Below are 21,342 nucleotides of genomic sequence, written 5' to 3'. Positions count from 1 at the left end.
AATTCTATTTGATGAACTACTACTTCTGTAACAAAGCTACATGAAAAGTAAAATGCTCAATGACTCAAAATGAGACCGTGCCCACTCAACTTGTGGGTGGATACAAAGTGTTCTTATCGCATAGCTTTTGTTTGATCAAAAGGCAAAAAGGTCATATCGCCCTCTTCCATTTTAAGAAATATATGCCCGAGGAACATTTTGTCATTTCCTGAAGCAAAATCTGAAGCACGAATGCGTTATCAATTGTTGAGTGCACTTTCGTAATAGGCATTGTTATTCAGCTTTGTGTCGTTCATTAATACACAATATTTCAGCCTCATTTCAGTACAAACTAACAACAAACAAATATTGGGATGTGAATAATCACCTTTTCTATAAGGTGTTATAGCTGCCCAACGTTCACATGTCAGGAAAACGCTACTCAACAAAATAACATTGAATATCAATCCATGTATAGAAGAACACTGCGTGCGTCTTGTGGTATATCTCCGGTGGTCTTTCCATAGTAAACAGATTTTAATGCAATGTATATTTCCATTGATAATATGTAACAATTGTAACGAACTATTTAGCTGCTCTTACTAGTTGACAAAGAACATTCCTGAAAGTTTTTTAACATAGTTTTAACCTCCCTGCTCCACAACTTACCATCGTCTTTATGAAACACCTGAAATTGCAAATCTTCCAAGCAGTAAGTCAACACAAGTAAGGTTTGGCGTCAAGCACGTTTCATTATTTACCCCACGCCACAAGAAATCAGAATTAAATACTATTTTCACCGTTCATATCTTTAGATTGATTCGGTTTGAGAAAACATGTTCTTGTGCTGTATCACAAACACCCACCCACAGTGTTCATGCAAAGTATTTCTGAAACTGATTTCTATCATACAGAAATAAAGGCTTAATAAATAAAATATGTCATTTATTTGGAAATGAACGGGTAGACTGACTTCAGAGACTCACGGGTGTTCGTGTTCTCAGTAACCAGCTGCTTTCTTGTGGGACTCAGTGGTCTGTATAGGAGATATACATGATTAGTGTCAGTGGTCTGTATAGGAAGATATAAATGTTTAGTGTCAGTGGTCTGTATAGGAAGATATAAATGTTTAGTGTCAGTGGTCTGTATAGGAGATATACATGTTTATTGTCTGTGGTCTGTATAGGAAGATATATATGTTTAGTGTCAGTGGTCTGTATAGGAGATATACATGTTTATTGTCTGTGGTCTGTATAGGAAGATATATATGTTTAGTGTCAGTGGTCTGTATAGGAGATATACATGTTTATTGTCTGTGGTCTGTATAGGAAGATATATATGTTAAGTGTCAGTGGTCTGTATAGGAGATATACATGATTATTGTCTGTGGTCTGTACAGGAAGATATATATGTTTAGTGTCAGTGGTCTGTATAGGAGATATACATGATTATTGTCTGTGGTCTGTATAGGAAGATATATATGTTTAGTGTCAGTGGTCTGTATAGGAGATATACATGTTTATTGTCTGTGGTCTGTATAGGAAGATATATATGTTTAGTGTCAGTGGTCTGTATAGGAGATATACATGTTTATTGTCTGTGGTCTGTATAGGAAGATATATATGTTAAGTGTCAGTGGTCTGTATAGGAGATATACATGTTTATTGTCTGTGGTCTGTATAGGAAGATATATATGTTTAGTGTCAGTGGTCTGTATAGGAGATATACATGTTTATTGTCTGTGGTCTGTATAGGAAGATATATATGTTTAGTGTCAGTGGTCTGTATAGGAGATATACATGTTTATTGTCTGTGGTATGTATAGGAATATATATATGTTTATTGTCAGTGTTCAATATAGGAAGATATATGTGTTTATTTTCAGTGTTCAGTACATGAAGATAGAAGTGTTTATTGGGCCGTTGTATTGAGATGCTGGTAACTTTGACATCTGGCAGACAGAGAAGTGATGTATGGGAAACTAGCAAGCACACGCTCAGAAGCTAAGGGAAACCTATCACATAAAGTTATGTTGCGTCAAATGATTAGTCAATAAAGTTCGAAAAACCTATTTTGATATATGATATCTTCACTGTGCACATGATGAGTAGTTCATCCTCGAGCAAAGGTTGAGCAGATCAGAACACAGCTCCCACCCTCTCCTGTGTAGAGGGTCCCCAGATTACTCGTATGTTACAAATAGAAAACGCACACCAGACATATAGTTTGTTGACATCTAGCAGAATATACCCGTAAAGGAAAGTAAAGAAATACAATATAGTCTTCATTAACTGACAAAAGCTTATACAGTCAATCCTGTCATACAAGGTTTCGACCCGCATTAAGATTTCGTGTTTTCTGATCAACAACAGTGCCTAAACATTAGAAAGCGTGCAGTAGCAACACACGTATTGACGAATAACTAAGGTATTGGTCCATATGTTCCACAGGTGTAATAACCTTCCTTTGTGGGATAGTGTAGGTAGTGAAATGTAAACCACCTTAGTTGAGTGGGGAAAGGGGACGCACCATCTCCACGTACGATAGAGACAATGTAACACTATGGCAAGCCTACAACTTGAGACCAATGTTAGAACATACGAAGGTCCTAATTCATAACTAAATCATCTTTATATTCGATGTCTTACTTACTTCATAAATCGTGTTTTACAACCTTTTTCGCTTGTGCCATCGTATGTAGCAAGTAACACAGGCGAGTTAATTAGAATGAGAGATGCTGGAATCTGCCCTGACATCATCAGGAATTTGGAGATAGGTGCATGGTAGGATATGATGTGGAATTGCCTGGAGAACGTTTCCATGTCAAAACCCATCAGTCAAGTGCTCATCTCTCCCACTCTTGCTGGGGGGAGCACGGCGTAAACAATATCCTACCAACCAAAATCGTGGGACCCAGAAATGGTACCACCCCCTTAGCTGTTCTCAATGGCACGGCGGAATCCTGGCGCCTGTCGCTCAACAAGCGGGGAATAACTGGCAAAAAACTATGCCTGTTTCTTACAAGGACCAGATCAGTTTACAGCAGATTCATTTCGTCCCCACTTTCCGTCGGGGAGTGCATTCTAGCTAGAGGACTGTATGTTGGCACTCGTGTTTACTCGTCTACTCCCTTGTGTATAAAGGGACATCAACTGCTGCACCATTGGTTAGGCTGCAAGTGGTCAGTATCTTCCACATAGGGGCGGTCAGTGGTCAGCAGCAGGTGCGCCGCGAGAATTCAGAACACGCAGTGTGAGAGATCGAGGGAAGAAGTAAGGAAGGAAGGAAGGGTGGAAGATGAGTAGTTACGGTATAGCTCCAACTCCGGATCACCAGTTTGGCAGTAATTTTGACAAAGTTCACCACTACACTGCGGCAGCATTACACAACAACAAAGCCAACTTCAGTGTCAGCCATTTGTTGGACTTGGAAGAATTACCAAGTGAAAATTGTGCAATGTTTGCTAACACCGATCCCTCACAGCACGGACTACCCACCCCACAGGGGTGTTCCCCGACCTTAAATGGCAACATTCCCCACCCCCCGGGCAGCAGTCCTGAGGGTCATCACCACCAGCCAGAGAGGAACAATAGCTGTAAGTTGACATTACCCTTATTTCCTATCCCATGTTGTATACACCCCTATTTCACGCAGACCATATGTCGGAGACTACACTCAACACTCGGCAACCCAAATGAACCAAATGATCACAGACAAGAGCTTATATAAAACATAGATGGGAAGGCCGCTGCGTTAGTTTCCCGTGATCTGTTAGTGAGAATTTTCACAAGTACTCTCTTCACAAATTAGCGCTAATGTGTTCACACTTTCCACTCGGCTTGGCGCAAGTTATTCTTTGCTTGTGGATCACATTTGTTACGGCTGGTCATCAAGTCTATAATATAATTAAGATCCTTCGCACTAATTTGCAGGCCGGAAGAAGAAAACATAGCGATTCTTTTTCTTAAGATTTTACGGCTATTAAACCGAATGAAACTCTACCAGGGTCAGGCAAGAAATAAATTGAGTGAGTTCCGTGAGCGTATCAAGAGCTTCATTAATGAGGGTGATAAGGAAAGAAAATAAATTACGAATCAATCGTGCTGCTGGAAATGAGATACTCCAGCGATAAAATCTGACTATGCGAAAACTAACCTTCCTATCGTTTGAACTTTTCCCATTTATTTTCTATATTTCTTGAAAGAGATTTTTCTTATATGATTTATGGGTATGTGTAAACAGCACTGCTGCTGCCCAGTCGGCGACAGTGTCAGTTTATCCAAACGGATATAACTCCAGGAATTGTAGAAAACTCTCATCGCTGTCATCGCGTTTATGTTAGGTCAAAGTGTGCATGCTTGTTTGTTTATTATAAAAATACCCCTACTTTGAAGGGGTTTTATCTCAGCATTAAGGTGAGAAACTTCACCCGTCGAGTCATGTAAAATTTCATAACATTTCTTAAATATCTAAATGATAGCATAACAAGCGTATATCTGAGAGATATATCAAGTTCGTGTTTATTTTCATGGTGGATTTCGAAGCTTTCAATTTGTTGATATTTTCTTATATCGCACACAGACTGTTTTGATTGTAGCAATACACTATAACTAGTTTTGACAATTTTGCGTGCATGGATATTTGGGGAGAAAATAAATGCGACAGAATCCTGCTCTGTACATGATGCAGATTAGGAACGACAAGGACAACCAAGGGGGGAGGGGGCAACATAGGGGAGTTATTGTTTTGTTGGAAGATAAATTGTCTCAACACATGAAAAGGGTTGAAAGTTAGAATATTGTAATCAATTAATGATGAAAAATATACAATTCCCAACTTGACAAGCCCCCACATATAATGTAAAGTATTAAACATATATTGTCTGTATGAGAAATCAATCACATTTCGATCAAATGTTTGGTTCCATATAAGTACAGGACTTGTGGTGTTAAATTGTCACGTAACTTGAAAGAACCTATATATTTTCCTAAATAACATTATTATAACACGAGATAAGTGAATGCTCTTCAACAATTGTGTAATAAATTCTCGAGTACTATAGCTAGTTTGCGTTCACTGTGTTGGGGGGTTATATTTCACATATGTGTATTTTCTTTTAAGGAGAAACAGACCGTCTCATGTTTGTGTTGGTTGTTTTGAATGGTAATTGAGTTTACAGAGGTCCGCCCCCTCAGAGTAATAAAGATATCACTTTACAAAAGCAATGGGTAATTAACGTATTAGCTAAGCTTGTTTAAATCTGTTCGTATTGAGTTTCAATGACATGCATGTATATTTTAGGAGTGTAATGAATGCATGTTGAGAACCGATGTCATATCTGACACTGTTGTAACATGAAGTACATGACCACGTGCTCTCCTTATTCCCGTGTGAAACAACGACGTTTGATACCACGTGCCGGAATTTACACACTATATCAGGCAGACCCACCTTAGGTACTAAGAGTATATCTGCATAAATGTTTTAATTGTATTAATGGTTTCATTACTAACATACGTCTATTTTAAGCCAGTATAAAATTGGCCTATTTCAAATAATTTCATAAATTTCATAATTTCTTGCAAATGTTGAGCTCCAAATATGTGTTAATCTGTTCCGCCGTACCCAATAGCTTACAAACATAACGAATATGTTATCAGTTAAACGGCACCATAAATGCAACAAATTTCTTTCAAGATCGATTGCATATGAATTTGGCAGTGTCGCTCAACTGAGTAAATTGGCCGGCATGTGTATCTGCCCCCGATATCGTCCCTGTGGGACGCACAATCAGTTGCTTTATTACCTGATAAGCCCTTTTGCTCACTGTTTGATCGGACTTCTTAACAAGAACGGTTTACTTTTCAAATTAATTATACTCTTGGGTATCAGCTGGGGACGGTACTCTGCTATCTAGTTGCCGCTAAACAGTTCACGAGATGCTCCACAGATCGGCGCGTGACTTTCAGACCAACTTCTTCTCAAATTGGTGCCATTGATACATCAGTTTTCTTACATTATGAGATTCTTTTTTTTTTGGGGTGGGGGGGGGGGGGGGGGGGGGGGTGGGGGGGGGCAATTATTTTTAAAATATCATTTTTCCGATTTCTGTATGATTTTAATGTAAATCGCCAACTATTTCTTTGAATATGAATTGAATTGAATTGAATGAGCATTTACTCACAAATGAAAACGTTGGCACATTTTCCTTGTATTCAATTAAATATAAAATATCTTATTGTGCTCATCAGTATGGCAACAAAACCAAGCCCATGTGTTTGATATATTTGGGAATTTGTAATTTCATAGAATATCAAATTATATTCGCTATCAGTGTTTCATTAAAGATCTAGCGATATCCACTGGGTATGACTATTGCGCTCTTACAGCTATTATTGTATTTACTTATTTATTTATTTATTTATGTGTCCATGTGTGCCTATGTACAGTGTTTGGTTTCAGACGGGCTAGTAATGAGATGTCAAAGGGTGCTGTACGTCACGTATACCTAAATAACGGTTGTATAACGGCTTAGCGCGCTATGTTCATCAACGACAATTCCACCAACGTTGCCGTGATAGCTTGGACGTACCTGTATTTAGTCACGACGCAGTCTCCTCCCGTGCTGCACTTGCCCACATTCAAAGATAATAGGATTTAGTGATGATTTACATTTTATGTCATTTGAAACGTTTTTGTGCGGTACTTAAACAGGTTTCACGAGTATCAAAACAATTGTATACCAAATATATATAAAAAACAATTAATGTACCAAATAGAATTATTTTTGCCGTATATTTTCCGAGTAAATGCTGAATGTGCAAAGTCCTGTATACTGACGTGTGTTGTGGCACAACCCACTCAGCAGCACTGTGTTGGAGGACACCCTTATGGATGCATATTACCAGAAACTACCCTGCACATAGTCAGCGTTGTATCGGCTACTGCCATTCTTACGACTGCCTACATTCGACAAGTTTTTAGAAAGCACAAAACACGAAGACGTGTTTACCGAAGCTATAATTCCATGTTAATTATGAAATTGCAGCAGCTTGTTCCGCGCGTAAAACAACATCGCATGTTTACCCACCTGCCTGCCTCCTGTCAACCGCCATGCTCATGACTGACATTGGGAGATAGTTGACAAGAAAAAAATATATCGCCAGATGCTATCGTCTTTCGATCCTATACGCAAAACAAGCTGACTTCCTACTAAAATGACCCGTTCCCCAAGGTTCAATGGGGCAACTTGAACTGTTGTATCTCCAAGCTCTGATACATATAGCATTGGTAAGCCCCGCTCCCAGATAAGAACGTTTAATGTTCTTTAAACTATAATAATGATGGTCAAGTTCTCTCCGATCTACTTGTAGCGAAGACTGGCATATTTGCATTCATCCGAGCACTGCCCACAAAGAGAGGCTGTTGGCGTGGACGGGATGGCCACTGCCGTATGTTCAGGGCGGATTGGTTACTCAAGCCACTGGCCATATGTCTGTCTCTTTCAATTAGCTAGCCAAACGGCTACAAGTGGTCACCTTGGCGGGGGCCGGCCCTGATAGCGCTGGGCCAGATCGGTCATCCTCCTGATAATATAGACGCGCGACCCCTGATCGACATTGCCTCTCCGTCATAGAGTGAGGGCTAAACATTGTATGGACGTCCATACTTTTATAGACTCGCACAATGTGAAAGTCAATGCTTATTAGTTGTTCATTCCCTTGTTTGTACCTCGATGGATGTATACAAATTTCATTTAGTAGTGTGACTTTCAGGTTACACTGAGACGTATCGTGGAATAATACAGTTCCTCAAAACGAGAGGTGACATGAGCGTATGTATGTTGAAAATGCTCTACAAATAACATATTTGTTTCATTGGTTACAACAAATAACGTTAAGGATATCAGCTTTGGATGGGTAATCTGTATTAAGAACCGCCAGTGACAGTGCGTTGTAATACTTTTACTTCAAGTTACAGGACGTCAAAATGTTTCACTAGGCCTATGTGATATCTAGTACTGTCATGTCCATGTCGGGGAAAGTGTGCACTACATTCTCCATGCCCTAGTCAACGTGTCCCACCCCCAAACGCTCCTCGCCCCTCACCCCTCATTACCACCACCCCTTCCCAAGGAGGTGCCTGGACGGAGGAAGGAAGACCCCCGCTGTTGCGATGATGACAACATTTGGAATGCATTTGGAAGTGACTGATTTAGTGCCATTTCTGCCCGTTTAATATCTCTCATCCTGGCATTCTGATTTGTATTTGGAGTCTGTTCCATACTTACAGTGAAATTACTTACAGTGTTTTTCTTTTGACGTCTAACCAGTCCTCTTTGTGTATTGACTCATTGTAGTTAGAGGTGGCAGGTGGCACGAAGCGGCCGTGTATAGCCTATCTGGGACGTAGTTCAATCCTGGGACCTTGCCATGGCGTAGCGATATTCACCCTTCTAGTTTGACAACAACCATGACTATGTGTGTAGCAGCAAGGCCAACATGTAGAGACAGTCAGGTCCAACTATGTGTGTCTGATCCATCACAGAATGTGATGAGAGCCACCTCGCTTCATTAGTCCGTCGTGTACCCGGTCACCCTCCCAGGGTAAGATTAACTCCTTATCGCCGACACTTTGTATCCGATTCTTGTATTGCTGGATGTGGTGGCATCATTATTGGAGCTCGTGCTATGTACACAATATGTTTAACTGCGTACCCCATACTGTGGTACACGCTGACTAGCTGGATCGTGTCACACAGCGGAACATAGACGTTGATCATATATAGACGTAGACTGGGCCCAGACAAGGTGCACATTGACACCTCCATAGCACAGGATATGTCATGATTGCAAATATACGCAAACGAAAGTTTTCAAAGACGAGTATAACAGTAACGTTATTTTTATAGTATTGAACTGACCTCAAACAAACTGTAGACGCACAGAGTTGGAGTGACATTAAAATACAAATACTACATATATGTGTGTAAAAACTGAAGTTGTCGCCACCATCTTCTGCTTATACTTTCTGTAACCAGTATACGTTATTTTTATCAGTGAGAGTTATCGTGCTCCTCTCTACATACTGCCCGGTCATGTGTCATGTGTCATGTCGTCAATATAGCATCATTCAAGAAGCACGGACAAGTCCACCTCGTGCCTGTCCGTGACCACCTCGTGCCTGTCCGTGACAGGGATGTGCTCTGTCTGTCAGCCCACTACACAGTCTAGGCGATGATGGAGGAATCTATCTCTACAATGGACAAAAGCTTTTATGACACGAGAGTCTAAAGACAGCTCATCGCTCAACAGGCATAATCACAAAATAATTAATGATGAATGATAGTTTTTTTCCGACAACTTCTTGTGTTTCTATGTCACTTAAAACACCTTTTATCAATCGCCATTATGACGTTGTTCGCCCTTTGATTCTTCTCAGTTTATGAGGAAGAGAGATTTCATGGCTGTCACTTTTCTGTCAAAGGTATGTTTAGAAGAGAGCGTCGATATTTTACTGTTTATGCGCCTTTCTTCCTTTGCTCATCGGTAGTCGGCAGTTTTCCCACATTTGCGCACAAATAATTGTCAGTTTCCTAACGTGGTAGATGATGCAATCGCCTTCTGCTGGGGCACACTGATCCATCGACGTGAAACCTGAACATCCCCCAAACTCCGCCTGAACATCCCCCAAACTGCGCCTGAACATCCCCCAAACTCCGCCTGAACATCTCCCAATCTCCGCCTGAACATCCGCCAAACTCCGCCTGAACATCCCCCAAACTCCGCCTGAACATCCCCCAAACTCCGCCTGAACATCCCCCAAACTCCGCCATCAGTTTACAGAATATTTACTTGACAAATAATGTCTCAATAGAACACGCTGACATATTGAAACTTCCTATGATAATCATAAACTCCCAAGTTCGCCCTGTTCCACTATCATATTCCATTGTGATTTGCTCATGGCTTTAAAATAAACAAAAACACAAATTATTCAAATAGTTCGGAACCTTCTTCCAGGAAACCACAATACACAGAGAGCTGAAAGTTTATGAAGATGTGTAGGGCATAATGTCATTTGTGGGATTTATTCACGGTGTGGAATTGAGAAAAGTAAGGGTTTTAATTGTAGTTTTGTAAGAACCCCAAGTTCGGATTTGATGTGCACCAACTTAGTGATTGTCCAGATTTGTTTTTGCACGAGGGTTTTCATTTGTTCCAAGGACAGTCTGAAACTTTGTGCAGATGATGATTATTAGTTACTGCTCTACCAATAGTAATTTTTCACCAAGAAAACACACGGCTCACTTTGAATGTGGAAACAATATGATTTGTCCTTTTTGTTCACACACGCCCGCTGGCAAACATGGGACAATGTACTTAAAACATTGCGATGGAGAATTTGCTTAGAATGCAAATCTCATAATAGAAGATCGTGTTGAGAAATCTTGGCCATCTAGTCTCCTCTCAATAATAGTTCAAATTCCTGCCGATTATCTGTGATCTCCGAGGCAGTGATTAATATGCCATGCTACAACGGTGACAGCCAGACTCGGGGAGATATGTGGCCGTGCTCACGAACCACTCACCACAGTTCCGGGCCAAATGAAGACGAAGATTTTGTCGCTTATGATATTGCCTACATGGAACAAGGTTGTCGCCCCTGCTGGAGTCACTCTGATGCCCAAGTTCTACCATGTTCTCACGGGCTGGCCTGACTCGGAGTTCAGTTGATATACGTACCCGCAAGTATCAGCAGATCATTCATATGCTATGCACTGTCTTTGGTTTCGTTATTTGCCTTCGGTAGGGAGTTTTGCTTTAAACTTGGTTTATGCCTACATACTGTCACAAATATGCTGGCTGAGGACACCAGTTTCCGCTTCCCTTCAATGAACTGAATCAATCAACGATATAATATTATCAGCAGCAAACGGTTATTTGAATTAAGGCACTGCTAAGTAGAGAAGCTCAGTGTCGATGTGTACCCCTTCATCGATGTGTGTTCAGGAATATACTGTATCATATGTCCTTCAACTTCTCTTTTGGGTGTTTCACCGACATTGTTCAAAGACAAAAGGTCTTAAGAATGATTAATGTTCAGTATAGTCATACGTTATGTTATGTAGTCAAAAAGTATTCAGTTCATACATCAATCCTTATTCCCCACATTTATATAATTTATTCTCATGTATGTTTATCGTAACATAAAATACCTCTGCGCCCCTTATTGTATATTCTCCTTGCAGTGTTTCATTGTATGTTAAATAACGACCATCAGTCGTATATTTCTTATTTGAGATATAAACATTACGCACAGCCTCTTAAGGACGTTAATAAAATGTACAAGCTTTACAAATATTTGCCCGTATTTAAATAATGATGACTCATTGAATACAATCCGACCTCGACGATGTCGGACAAGTCCATTTTATGAGGGGGGGGGGGGGGGGGGGGGGGGGGGGGGTAAGTTTGGTATTTCCAAGATAGTGTCACAATTTTCAAGTGGATTATCTGTACCTTTTCTCCCAATACCGATTGTCATATCTCTCCCACTTTTGGATGTTGTCCTTTTGCTATTGCTCTTATTATTGCACACGTACATCTATGGCGAACCACTCGCTAGATACTTCCATCTCCAAAATAACGTCGTCCAATTTATTACCAACGAGGGCAAGGATATCGGGGTTCAGAAAAGTAGTATGTGCCCTAGGGTCATTTCACGTCACGAGACAACTGTGAATTGTTTTCGTCATCCAGACGGCATTGTTGACGTCATTCGAATCTTATTGTGACATGAGGTCGGAAAGACGTCACAGTAGAAACGACGTCATGGCTTAAGATTGCTGACGCCATTCGACAAATTGTGGTTCTGCTGCTGTTGCGACTTTGCTTTCCTTAAATAGAACATTATATGAGTGTTCATGTCATACTATGTTTTAGACACTCATGTCGTTAAAATAGTATGACATGAACACTTATATAATATTCTCTATATACGATGTCTTTATGTTGCGAGCGCATGTTTGAATCTCCAGAAATGACGTCATGACGTTATCGTGAAATAAACCACTCTTCGTCCTTAATTTCCTGCGATCTATCTATATATAGCAAAAGATGTTATGAATATTTTTACTGTAATTACGTTTTTGAATCTATTATATATCATTGCGTATATGTATAGGAAATCAAGTACCTATGGCCACTACTGGATATATAATATACAGTAGGTTGTATTGGTACATGGCATGGTGGGCATGAGTGGACTTTGCATACTCGGTAAACTGTCTCTCGGTTACGCAGAACACAATCGCAAGAAGAAACATTGGGATATGTACTTAAACCTACCTATGAGTAGTAATGAATGAATACCTGGTATCCTTCAATAGCACATAGATCCCATCTGTCACTGTGGGAGTGACACTGGTTCCAAGTCTGACCCTCCCCGTTTTGCCAACTTACCCAGATCGTTTATTCTTGGATGAAATATGTTGATACATGTAAATAAATCAAAAGGTGAAAAAGTTTGTGAAAGAATTGCATCATACTCATCTATGAGCACGCGTGAAGCAGAATACCAAGACGTGTATAGAGTCTTGCTGTCATCTCCGCATCATTCTACCTTTGTCATCTTTAACTATGTTCATAACGGTCTACTGTATTCCTTCAACTATGTTCATATCAGTCTCCTGTATTCCTTCAACTATGTTCATATCGGTCTACTGTATTCCTTCAACTATGTTCATATCGGTCTACTGTATACCTTCAACTATGTTTATATCGGTCTACTGTATTCCTTCAACTATGTTCATATCGGTCTACTGTATACATTCAACTATGTTCATATCAGTCTACTGTATTCCTTCAACTATGTTTATGTCGGTCTACTGTATTCCTTCAACTATGTTCATAACGGTCTACTGTATTCCTTCAACTATGTTCATGTCAGTCTACTGTATTCCTTCAACTATGTTCATATCGGTCTACTGTATACCTTCAACTATGTTCATATCAGTCTCCTGTATTCCTTCAACTATGTTCATATCAGTCTACTGTATTCCTTCAACTATGTTCATATCGGTCTACTGTATTCCTTCAACTATGTTCATATCGGTCTACTGTATTCCTTCAACTATGTTCATATCAGTCTACTGTATTCCTTCAACTATGTTCATATCGGTCTACTGTATTCCTTCAACTATGTTTATATCGGTCTACTGTATACATTCAACTATGTTCATATCTGTCTACTGTAAACCTTCAACTATGTTCATATCGGTCTACTGTATTCCTTCAACTATGTTTATATCGGTCTACTGTATACATTCAACTATGTTCATATCAGTCTACTGTAAACCTTCAACTATGTTCATATCGGTCTACTGTATTCCTTCAACTATGTTCATATCGGTCTACTGTATTCCTTCAACTATGTTTATATCAGTCTACTGTATTCCTTCAACTATGTTCATATCGGTCTACTGTATTCCTTCAACTATGTTCATATCAGTATCCTGTATTCCTTCAACTATGTTCATATCGGTCTACTGTATTCCTTCAACTATGTTCATATCGGTCTACTGTATTCCTTCAACTATGTTCATATCGGTCTACTGTATTCCTTCAACTATGTTTATATCGGTCTACTGTATTCCTTCAACTATGTTCATATCGGTCTACTGTATTCCTTCAACTATGTTCATATCGGTCTACTGTATTCCTTCAACTATGTTCATATCGGTCTACTGTATACCTTCAACTATGCTCATATCGGTCTACTGTATACCTTCAACTATGTTTATATCGGTCTACTGTATACATTCAACTATGTTCATATCAGTCTACTGTCTACATATATACACGTGTGTATGTATATTGTGTGATGTATTCTGCGTGTAATTAGTGTGACATACCCTGTGTGACATACCCTGTTTTTTTTATCTGTGACCTATCCTTTCTCCTAACGACGTCTAGACGCAAGGGGAACCTCTGACATGGGTGCATCAGTCCAAGGACAACACTGTATTGCTCCAGTTGAACGTGACACTAACGGGGCAAGACAACGTACAACTCTAATATGATATACACTTTCTAGGTATGTTCCCGGGGCCTCCCGTCGTTTAGGTCCACTTCAATTGTACTGTTGATGAAATCAAGTAATTCATCTTTCTATATATTTCCAGCAGCATGCTATGATGTTCGAGCTGTGTTTAACACTGACTGGATGTGTGTAGAGGCGACATTCACGTCCACATGCACGGCTTCTCTCCGCCGAGGCTTACACTCCAACCCGTGTCATTATTTTCTCTTTTTCCAGATCAAATTGTCGATGTTTGTAAACGACTCCACGCAACATGTAGATGTGTGTTCGCGGAATAAGCACCAAAACAAACACAGATGGAAACATCATTAGAGGCTATTTAGAAACCGTTAGACGCAGTAATAGAGACATTAGCCCGTCGCCGAGAGGGCCAGGCCTAGATACGTATAGAGACTGCTATATTACTGTTTACGTGTACTTGCATTTTAGCCCTCTTTTTCTGTCTGGTATTTATCGTCTGTGTAAATCCCGGGTATAAATCATTAGCATTGCATCACCATCTCCATCAAACATAATCGCTTCCAGACGTGCCAGAAATATTGACAATTTCTCTGTGACGTAGCTTCAGTATACCGCGATACGCGGACACCGCAGAGAAAGAGGTATGTTGTCACCACGACACATAGGCTACTTTGAAGTATGCTGCCACCACGACACATGGGCTACTTTGAAGTATGCTGCCACCCCGACACACGGGCTACTTTGAAGTATGCTGGCATCACGACACATGGGAAACTTTGAAGTATGCTGCCATCAACTCACATTATCTACTTTGAAGTATGCTGCCACCACGATCCATGGGCTACTTTGAAGTATGCTGCCAACACGACACGGGCGACCTTGTAGAATGTTGTCGCCACGACACATGGGCTACTTTGACGCATACTGCCACCACTACCCATCTGCTACTTTGAAGTTTGTTGTCACCACGACACGGGCGTCTTTGAAGTAGGCTGCCACCACGACACATGGGCTACTTTGAATTATGCTGCCAACACGACACGGGCGACTTTTTAGAATGTTGTCGCCACGACACATGGGCTACTTTGACACATACTGCCACCACTACCCATCTGCTACTTTGAAGTTTGTTGTCACCACGACACGGGCGTCTTTGAAGTAGGCTGCCACCACGACACATGGGCTACTTTGAAGTATGATGTCACCACGACACATGGGCTACTTTGAAGTATGCTGCCTCAACTTCCCATTGGGTACGTTGAAGTTTGTTGTCAACACTACGCATAGACAACTTTAAAGTATGTTTCCACCACGACACTTCGGCTACTTTGAAGTATGCTGCCTCAACTTCCCATTGGGTACATTGAAGTTTGTTGTCAACACTTCCCATGGGCAACTTTAAAGTATGTTGTCACCACGACACATTGGCTACTTTGAAGTATGATGTCACTACGACAAATGTGCTACTTTGAAGTATGTTGCCACCACGACACATGTGCTACTTTGAAGTATGCTGCCACCACGAAACATGGGCTACTTTGAAGTATGTTGTCACCACGACACATGTGCTACTTTGAAATATGATGTCACCACGACACATGGGCTACTTTGAAGTATGATGTCACCACGACACATGGGCTACTTTGAAGTATGCTGCCACCACGACACATGCGCTACTTTGAAGTATGCTGCCACCACGACACATGGGCTACTTTGAAGTATGTTGTCACCACGACACATGGGCTACTTTGAAGTATGCTGCCTCAACTTCCCATTGGGTACATTGAAGTTTGTTGTCAACACTTCCCATGGGCAACTTTAAAGTATGTTGCCACCACGACACATTGGCTACTTTGAAGTATGATGTCACTACGACAAATGTGCTACTTTGAAGTATGTTGCCACCACGACACATGTGCTACTTTGAAGTATGTTGTCACCACGACACATGGGCTACTTTGAAATATGTTGTCACCACGACACATGGGCTACTTTGAAGTATGTTGTCACCACGACACATGGGCTACTTTGAAATATGATCTCATCACGACACATGGGCTACTATGAAGTATGATGTCACCACGACACATGGGCTACTTTGAAGTATGTTGTCACCACACCACGATCAGTGATAAGTTTTGAAGTATGTTGTCACCACACCACGATCAGTGATAAGTTTTGAAGTATGTTGTCACCCTGACACATGGGTTATATTGAAGAATGTTATCACCATGACGCATGGGTTTCTCTAAAGTATGTTCCACGTGACAAGTAACGTACTGCAAACATGACATAACGGTTTATATAGGTAGATTTAAAAACATCTTTAGACGCGACACAGGGTATTGTATTGCTGCAGTGCCAGTTCGTTTCAGAGATAGTTAGAGATAGATAGTATAATGGTATATAATATTTAGTATATAACTATATTCATATATAACAATGACGATAACGTATAATGAGGAAGTCAAGGGTATCATGTTATTGTGTAAACTAATTGCACGATGTATATTGGTGATACAGTATGTTTGCTTGTCTGAGTTTTCTCGGCCTGAGAGGTCTCAATTTAAACATATCATCCAGGGCGAAAACAGCATGCGTCTAGTCTGCATAAACACATGTCCAATACATGCGCCTATCGCACGACGTATCGGGGAAATTAACGCATCTGTTTTTCATTAACTGTCTCAGCTTTCCCCACGCGTGGTGAGTACTTGCCGGGACACGTGCAGGGCACCACTCTACTCCGGCCCTACTTCGCCCTGTTTATTTTACCTAAAGCCTTAAAAAGCGCAACTGCAAATACACATTTCCATTAAGGTCTGTGTAAGGGAATATTGTTAAACCAATGTCGCTGTGTTTGTAGTGTAAATTACATCGATAACGAATTATCATTACAGCCTTACTGTGTCAGTAAGGTGTGCATCAGTGTTACTCTCTGTAGAGTAGATTAACTTCAAATGATTTTAGTTTACAGTTAATCACGTCTTTTAGATGTATCTCGCTGTTCACCCTAGCTGAAGGTGTAACGTAGGACACTGAGCGATATCCATCCGGCTGGTATTATTAAAACAAACATGTTTCAGGAAGTTGTTTTTCGAAACTAAAGGAATGACATGTTGGTAGGTTGTGTAGCACCACGCCTTGACTGAAGTTTGATGTACTGGTGTGTGACTTTAGAAATCGATGGCCGTGTTTTGATGAGTCAGTACAGAATTAATCAAATATATGGTCTCGAGAGAGGACATCACCAAAGCTCCCCGATCAAGGCCATCGCCAAAGTTCCCCGAGATATCCACACGATATCATTACACAGCGATAGTAGGATACAGCCACAAACGACAGCAAGTAGAAGGGATAAGACGAAACGATGTGGCGATAGTCTCACACGATATGGCGATATGGCGATATCATAATACGACATGGCGATAAGGCGATACATAGACATGGCGATACTGCGATATTGTTCAGTCGCCATTTGTAAAATAAAGCAAAGCGTGTACATAGTGTCATACTGAACATCTATTGATTAGATATCCATTTCTTTTCATATACAGAAATTGTTTTGACTTAGTGGTAGGTAAGTGTGATAACCGCACATATAAACTCATGTACTAAATTAGCGAGCACGAAGACACAGTGCACCTAACTAAGGCCTACTTCTTACAATTCTATAACAACATCAATCCATTCTAGCCTATGTATATTTAACATGATTCTAAATAGGATATGTAGACAGTAAGACATGTAACCTCAGCGACACAGGCAAAGATTCGACTGAACACTTGTTTTCGGATAGCAGCAAATATGAAATGATCTGGACATCATAGAAACTTGGTCTAAATACCAGCGCTGACAGTCAATATCACCAAACGACATGTTTTGCCTTGCTACCAGTAAGGATTCACTTGGTCTTATAATTATTCTTTGCGAAAATGTTATTGTTGACGTAAAGATACAAAGCATATTCCATCGTTCCAGATCTTCCATAATGAACAAAGGCAGTATTATTTCATTTCCAAATGTACAGCAATTATGAGTGGGAGTTCAGACAGATTCTATACATTTTGGTCACATGTCATCCACTTTTTCTGTAACGTGGAAGGCATTATGTTCTGTTTGTAAAAAGATATAAAATGCAACAAATACAAAATTATACAAACTTGTTTGTGTTTCAATCTTCATGTCTGATAGTCTATAATTTTAGCACATATTTGTAGAAAAATATATTTGTGTTCTAAATGAAACCGAAATTATTTATAAGTTTATATATTGAATGCTACATAATGAAATATGTTCGAAATTAACGTTTAAGTAAGCATGTTATAGTCGTTGTGATAATAGTCATAAATCTGTTAATAACGGTCAGTTTATTGAAAATATATATATAACATATATAATTCTGACGCATTGTATTGCATAGCAAGAGTGTAGAAGTAAGACAGATTTACTGCACATCTGAAGGCTTGATGTAGACACAGTGCCCATAATGAGGACTCGGACCGAACAAGACAATTTCAACTCAATATCTCTTGTGTCAATTATTAGCCTCAAGTACTGCCTGACACCTCCTGTCCATTGACAAACTGAGAGTACGGATCATACGTTGGGCATACGTACAGTTTGGCTCCATACGGCTGTGTTTGTTACGGATCCGCTGTATGAGGCATGACATGATCGTGTTGAGCAACGTGCGGCTACAGGATTACGTCACAATAGCGTTATGCCGTTTAAAGTTTGTTCTACCTGTGGCTAGAATCATCACCCACATAGTTACGCTGCCACCACCAAATCTGTCGTTGATATATATATATATATATATGTATATATTTTGCCCCAAATGATGAAGCCGTATGAGGCGGTCATGGGCAGCAGTTGTATTTAATTGGTCGAGTTGATCTTGGTCAGTCATGTGATGTACCATGTTTGTGGTACCGATAACAAAGGCAAGAGATTGTGCTCTTGGACATATCTGGAATAAATATATATAACTGAATAACGGACAGATACTGGCTGAAAGAATACCGCCATGAAATACCAGATAGATTTTCGGGTGAGTTTATCATTGATGTATTGAAGTTGGTTATTACCAATAACATGTTTTATTTTGATGGATGTTATTATTCACAAAAGAAAGGAGTAGCCATGGGTACTAAGGTAGCCCCAAACTCATGCAACCCATGTTTTGTGATTTTAAGAGAATATGTTTTATGATAAGGTGAGAGATACTCTTGGTGAATCTATGAAAGAACAAATTGAATATTCATGGAAAAGGTTTTTAGACGACTGTTTTATCATATTAAAAACCAGTGAAAGTCAGCTTACAGCTGTTCATGAAATTCTAAATTCACTTTATGCGTCACTCAATTTCACTATGGAAAAAGCGAATCCAGTTTAACCTTTCTCGATGTAAGAATCAATTTAACATCTGGGAGATTTGTACAAACTGATATCTTTTATAAAGATACTGATACGCACCAATACATGGATTTTGGATCATGTCACCCGTATTATACAAAACGTAATATCCCTTACTGTCTCGCAAGACGTATTTGTACCATTGTTTCCGGGAATGATGTCAAACTTCCTGCCTTACTGAACTTAAGAGTTTCCTACTGCATCAAAATTATCCCGCAAAGCTAATTGAAGATAGCATACAGAAGACGCTTAGTATTGAGCAACTAAAACTGAGAGAAAAGTCTGAAGAAAACAATATGGGGAATAATTTAACTCTAGTATCTACCTTCAACCCTTATCATGAAAAAAACATTGTCTATGGTTCAACGATATCTGCCCCTTTTGAATCAAAGTATTGAAATGGAGAAGATTTTGAGCAAATACAAAATTATCAAAAGCAAAAGACAACCTAACAATCTTAGAAAGATTTTGACAAATTCTAAATTTGATTCTGTTGTCATCACTCCACAGGTTTCTAAGTGCGGTGACAAACGTTGCCTTACTTGCAGCAATATAATTGAAGGTTGTTCAGTCCAAATTCCAAAGGACACTAAATTTACTGTAAAACAAAATATGACTTGTGATACTAGAAATGTTCTTTACTTGATTGTTTGTAGTGGATGTAATGAAAAGTATATCGGAAAGACAGAACTTAAATTAAAGAGAAGAATGAATCTTCACCGTTCACAAATAAAGCAGCCACACAACTGCACGATTCCACTCAGTGAACATTTAGATACATGTGGAAGCGGCAACCTTTTAGTTTTCCCGCAATATAAGCTAAATTTTCATCATTAACCTACCTTGTTTCTACAGGAGCAACATTTCATTCATAAATACACGCCTTACAAGTTAAATGTAAAGCCCCCGTTACACTATCAAAAACTTTGATAAAACACTTGGTCAAAGTCCATTTAGACCAAGTTTATGATTGTGTATGATAGTTGATGGAATACAAACCGATCCTATTTCTCGTCAAACTTTGATTAAAGTTGATTTATTTTAGCCAATCAGACTGCAAGGAACATTTACCCCTTTTCAACCGGAAGTGCATATAGTCAAGTCAAAATGACTCAATTACTTTGGACTGACGAGATGTTGGAAGAATTGATTTGTTTCAACAATAAGCAGCCATTCTCGGGACCAAATATGCCTTTGCCTACCCCGACGCCGTCTTCTCAACATGGCAATAGACAAAGTACATATGACAACGGCAAACTATTCTTCGTCAGTTGCATCCACCTTGGCAAGATAATTCACACCAAAACTTTGACCTCCTGTCCAAAACTTTGATGAGTGTAAACAGTCCAACTTGAACCTAGAAAACTTGGTCCAAGTTTTCTTTGACCAAGTTTTTTATCAAAGTTTTACATTTAACTTGTAAGGCGTGTATTTATGAATGAAATGTTGCTTCTGTGAACTTTGGTTGTGTGTTTGAGTCATACTACGGCTGCTGATGACGGGGATTACCGCTTGAGGCGGCGCGTTTGGATTTCCCGAAGCAATATAAATACACGACAGTGTGGAGCTCGGTGATTTCTTTTGGTAAGTCGAGCATTCTCTGTTATAGGTTCGAATGGACGTTTCATTTCGGTGACCCGACATATACATGATGTGTCTGGCCTCAAAAGCCTGCATCATTCATAACCTGAATTGACGTCGTCAGTTTCCCCTAATGATTTTTATTGTTATTTTAAGACATTGAGGAATTCCCTAAAGTAGTTCTGTATGTCTCCGCTGGATTGACAACGTAATCCGGAAATGAACGACAGTCAGCTTGGTAGTGTTCATCTAGGCGGGGTCACCCGCTACTGTCAATACAACTTCATGTCCGTTATTCAG

General features: G+C 39.8%; 1 protein-coding gene across 1 annotated transcript in view; it reads left to right on the top strand.

The window, feature by feature from the left end:
- The first annotated feature begins 3,008 nt into the window (after nt 1–3,008).
- LOC124113770 (paired mesoderm homeobox protein 2-like) overlaps nt 3,009–21,342 on the top strand; it is a 52,235-nt gene continuing 33,901 nt past the window's right edge. Inside the window, exon 1 of the mRNA XM_046474288.2 lies at nt 3,009–3,574. Within this exon, the coding sequence (XP_046330244.1) occupies nt 3,277–3,574 (298 nt within the window). The 5' untranslated portion in view covers nt 3,009–3,276. The remainder of the gene's footprint in view (nt 3,575–21,342) is intronic.

The sequence above is a fragment of the Haliotis rufescens genome, unplaced genomic scaffold (genome assembly GCF_023055435.1).
Source record: "Haliotis rufescens isolate VD_foot unplaced genomic scaffold, xgHalRufe1.0.p SCAF_8, whole genome shotgun sequence".
NCBI classification, from domain to species: domain Eukaryota; kingdom Metazoa; phylum Mollusca; class Gastropoda; order Lepetellida; family Haliotidae; genus Haliotis; species Haliotis rufescens.
Note: the sequence above shows the minus strand (reverse complement) of the source record. Positions and strands in the feature narration are given on the sequence as shown.